General features: G+C 33.9%; 1 protein-coding gene across 1 annotated transcript in view; it reads right to left on the bottom strand.

Annotated features, from left to right (window-relative positions):
• LOC107714006 (cytosolic carboxypeptidase 4-like) overlaps window positions 1-4,975 on the bottom strand; it is a 165,166-nt gene that overhangs the window by 155,434 nt on the left and 4,757 nt on the right. Inside the window, 1 exon segment of the mRNA XM_016519695.1 lies at window positions 2,434-2,580. Within this exon segment, the coding sequence (XP_016375181.1) occupies window positions 2,434-2,580 (147 nt within the window).

Raw genomic sequence — 4,975 nt, 5'->3', positions numbered from 1 at the left:
TATTTACAAAAATGTGAGGGGTGTACTCACTTCTGTGAGATACTGTATGTATATATATATATATATATATATATATATATATATATATAATATTACATTACAAATTAGATATTAGATGTAACAAACATTAATATGTACATAATAATAATAATTCCTTAAATGTATATAGCGCTTTTCTGGGCACTCAAAGCGCTTTACATAGAAGGGTGGAATCTCCTCAACCACCACCAGTATATGAATATAAAAATGTTACATGGAAAGTAAAATTGGTGCCTTACCAACTAAATGAAATAAGACGAAATACTAAAAATTACTAAAACTGAGATAAAAAAATAAAACTAAATAGAAATATTGGATTTAAATTTATTAGATTAAAAAAATTTGACATTAGATATGATATAAATATTCATATTAACCTGTACATAAATATAAATATTGCATGAAAAGTAGAAATGTTGCCTTGGCAACTAACTGAAATAAATTGAAATACTAAAATTACTAAAACTGAGATTAAAAAAGAAAACTAAATATAAATATTAGATTTAAAAAATTAGACATTAGATATGATATTAATATTAACATGTACATAAATATAAATATTACATGTAAAGTAGAAATGGTGTCTTGGCAAATAACTGAAATAAGTACCAAGTACTAAAATCACTAAAACAACAACTCAAAAAAGTTTTAAATATAAAAATAAAAGCTAAAATATCAATAAATTCTATGATTGTGTAAAAATAATACTAAAACAACTTACTTTCTTTTTTGCTTTTTGCATTCGAGTAGCTCAAAGAATAATTGCATCCCAAATGACACACTATACACTATGTCCTCAACCATGTAGTGTATGAATTTGTGACGTATAAAGCTGACACAGCTGAGTGCATGATGTGTCCAATATTTTTCAGTTATTTAAGTGCATCATCTGGGTATTTAAAGTGCACTTTTTCTCATGCTAAAACGTTTTCAAAACCATTTTAGACCTAAATCAAATAAATAAAATATTAATAATAATTTAAATAATATATAAAATAAATATTATACAAATAATGACAAATAAATATTTCAATATTTCAACAAAAGTTTAAATATATGTTAGCTTCATACAAATCAATCCCTAGGACATGCAAGGGCCCAAAGTTGAAAACCCATATATACGTGGTTTGTGGCTTTATTGGACACACCAAGTGGTTTCACTCCTGGTTGATGAAACAAATTCCAGCACACTTGCAATCAGTGCAGAGATGTGACAGAAAACATTTGGCTGTAGAAAAAAGGGCATCTCACCTGCTGACAACAGTTCATCCAGGACGTTGAGGATGTTTAGCATGTTCTCCTTGTCTCCAGCGTTCTGAAAAGAGAACAGAAAGAGCAGCACGCTTAAAAGCTCAACCTGGCCTCTGCATTAAGACTTCCTATAGCATCCACACAAAATTTGGCTCAACAACCACAAACAATCAAAGCAACTCCAATAAACATTCACAGATGACATGTGCGATATAAAGTGTTGAGTGCTTCCTGGCTGGCAAAGCAAAAATCCTCCGGCATTATGTCCGTATTCAGAACGCATTGGGACTGGTACCCCGGCGGGGACCCGGAGCCCCGTGGTTAAAAGCAGCAGCAGTTGACGGGTAAGCGGTCGGGGGCTGTAATCCTCAGAGAAGGGACTCCACAGCTGGGGATTCAAGCTTCAGCTCTCATTATAGGGCAAAAACGACAGAAAGAGAGAGAGAGCACAACATTGTCCTGCCTGCATCTGTGCTGGCCGTGTCTTTCTGACAGTAGCCATTGAATCCTATTAGGCATCTCCACAGCCAACTGCACCGCAAAGAGATGTGTCCTGCCAGGGAGCTGTCACTCTTACCCACATTAGTCAACTGACAAAAGAGATCAGTGTCAGCAGAGCATGAAAGTACATACATGTACTTTAAAAGTCAATGGGGCTAGTTTCTGTGAGTGTGGAGGCATATTGTTTGCCTCTATTATAACAGATGCATTCTGGACACAGTTATTTTAGTATTATTTACAAACTATCATATAATAAATTACTAATGAAAAATGAGTAAATTCTATCTATCAAATCAATCAATTACCAAAAATGATTTTGGCTCTGGAGATGAGAAGAAAATACTGCATGATTTATTTTATTCAACCTGGTCTCATAAATTTTCAGTTATTTAAGTGCATCATCTGGGTATTTAAAGTGCACTTTTTCTTTGTGAAATTTTCAGTGTGAACACACTTCTCGCACTATTTATACTACAAAATGTCATAGAATGGTGCACAAGTACGTGATTTGGGACGCACCTAATATTAACCTGAGAATGTTTACCTGTTCTGTCACCAGTAAAATAACCCCATCATACTCAAATAAAATAAAACTGTTTGTCTCCTCCCCTTCTCTCCTAGCCCCGCCTCGTCATCACTCACCTCGGTAGCCCACCTTGGCCAGCAGGTGCAGCAGCGGCAGTAGGATGGTGTACTTGGGAGTGAAGCTGCGGGCTGAGTTCACCAGAGCCGTCAGCAGGGCCTCGCTGCCTCCTTTCGATATCATGTGATGAATCCGTCTGTCTGTGCCTACAGGAAACAGCCGCCATCATTTCACAAAATCTCAAATTTAGGCTGATAATTTGTACGCCAAGTGCCGGTGCCATCTTTGCCACTGGCGTGCTATCGCAAGATGATGTCTGGGTTTATTTTCGACTTTCTTTCAGAACTTATGAAAATTCGTGCTGATTAGAACTTTGTGCTGGAGGCTGGTGAATACATTTGGCTAATTACTTTGCAGTGAATTAATTTCAGATTACAGGATTAGTATAGTACTGTTCCACCTCTACAAGAGTATTATTCGATAGATTTGTTGGTGAATAATAGACAAGGCCAAGATATGGAAATAAATAGTATAGAAACAGTTGAGGTTATATAATTAGATCCTGGGAGAAATGTGAATTGACGTCACGTCTCTTTTCACCAGTATTTTCAATGTTATTAAGACTGCTTTAAAAGATTTGGTTTTGAAGGTAATGCCTCTGGATTAATGTGGATTTTTCCTGTCTTCTCAAGGTGTCCTGACTTAAATCAAGTACTTCATTTACATTTGTTCACTTAACAGACGCTTTTATCCAAAGCGACCTACAAACGAGGAAAAAAATATTCATTTTTATTTTTTCCACACAGCACACAAATTGAAACGAGCATTAACAAGTAGAGAGTAATCTTTAACTGTACATGGTTGTTTCTTCACAGGACATTTTTAGTGTTGTGATTGACTTATCTGTATAGTTGTGATTGTCTTATCCGTATTATGTAGCAAGAACAATATTTTACAATTCTTTTAACTAAAATGGTTTCTTTATCTCGCTTGGCCTAATTTCATAACTAGCATTCTGTATATTATAAATACACACAAACATAATATTCACACATTTTGCATATTGAACAGGATGTTTGGAAAAGTGCACTTTACCTTGTTTATTGTTTTGTTTTGTTTAGTTTTTTGTTCAGGTTATGTCTCATATTTAAAGTCCTTAACCAAATACAATAACGTCTGAAAAAACATTATTAGGGGCAAAATTGTTGGTTTGTGATGGAAATGACACCAGAGCTGAGAGTTGTAAATAACAAATTTTCTACAATAAATTAAATTGGCCTGTGTTTATGTCTCTCTATAAAAAATATCTATAAAATTTCTCTTAAAAAATTCTAAAAAAAAAACATTATTATGACATTATATATTTTGGGAAAATCTAGGTTCAGAACAAAAAAAAAAAAGTAGCAAAAATAAATAGCTGAAGGCATGCTAAAAAGTAAAATAAAAAACATGTTAGACCTAAATCAATCTATAAATCAATCAAATAAATAAAAATGTAACAATTTAAAGAGCATATAAAATAAATATTATACAAATAGTACTTAAATTTTATACAATAAATTAAATTGACCTGTGTTTACTTCACTCTATTTAAAAAAAAAATATATATATATATAATCTTAAAAATATTAAATTTATAATAATTATTATATTATATTATATTAAATTCTATCTATCAAATCAATCAATTACCAAAAATGATTTTGGCTCTGGAGATGAGAAGAAAATACTGCATGATTTATTTTATTCAACCTGGTCTCATAAATATACGTACCTCTGTGTACTTTTTGTGCAACACCGTTTTTACGTACCTTACTGCACGTTTCGCCGCAGTTTCAAAGAGAAATGTCCACTGAGTGGCGCTAAAATACGGCTTCAATACGTGAGCCCTGGCACGTTTTTATTATGTTGATATAGGTACGGAGGTTGCTTCTGGTACGTATTGCGGCGGTTCAGAATTCAAATATCTGTGTACTGTCGCTAAAAGTTAATGCTGTATCGTGTTTGGAAATATGCCCTACACCAAACCCAACCCTAAACCTACCCGATGGTGTTAACAAATGCAAAACTGATATACAAACGCATTTGTTGATGCAACCGTGCCATTTCAACTTCCTTATATGCAGATTGAACTGTTTTGTCGAACCGTGGTTACACGGGATTCAAACCGGAGCACCTCGCCTCTCAAGTACGTCTCCGTACTCCGTGAGCTACCGAACAAACCTACCGTCGATGAAAACCCATAGATATAAAGCTGGATATGTGCGATGCTAACGTTCAAAAGTATCAGTTTTCAAATCTCCCAGCATATTAATATTGTTTTGAAGTCATAACATGATATTCTTCAAGTAATTGTGCGAAAATTACGCTTTATTAATCGAAACTCTGTAAATGTGTGTGAAAAGGAATAAAAGGTGTCGGAGTTTTACTGCCTCTAGTCTTCATTTTTTTGCAAACTGCAGTGATATGTACTTATTGGTACGTATTTCGCGTCTCGCTAAAAAGTGCGGTACGTTTTTGCCATGAGACCAGGTTGCTTTCTTCTGTTGAATAGAAAATAATATATTTTGAAAAATGTTGGTAACCAAAAAAAAAAAAAAC

This window comes from Sinocyclocheilus rhinocerous, unplaced genomic scaffold (genome assembly GCF_001515625.1).
Source record: "Sinocyclocheilus rhinocerous isolate Xijiao unplaced genomic scaffold, SAMN03320098_v1.1 scaffold568, whole genome shotgun sequence".
NCBI classification, from domain to species: Eukaryota; Metazoa; Chordata; class Actinopteri; order Cypriniformes; family Cyprinidae; genus Sinocyclocheilus; species Sinocyclocheilus rhinocerous.
The sequence above is the reverse complement of the archived record's forward strand: the minus strand, read 5'-3'. Positions and strand labels throughout refer to the sequence as shown.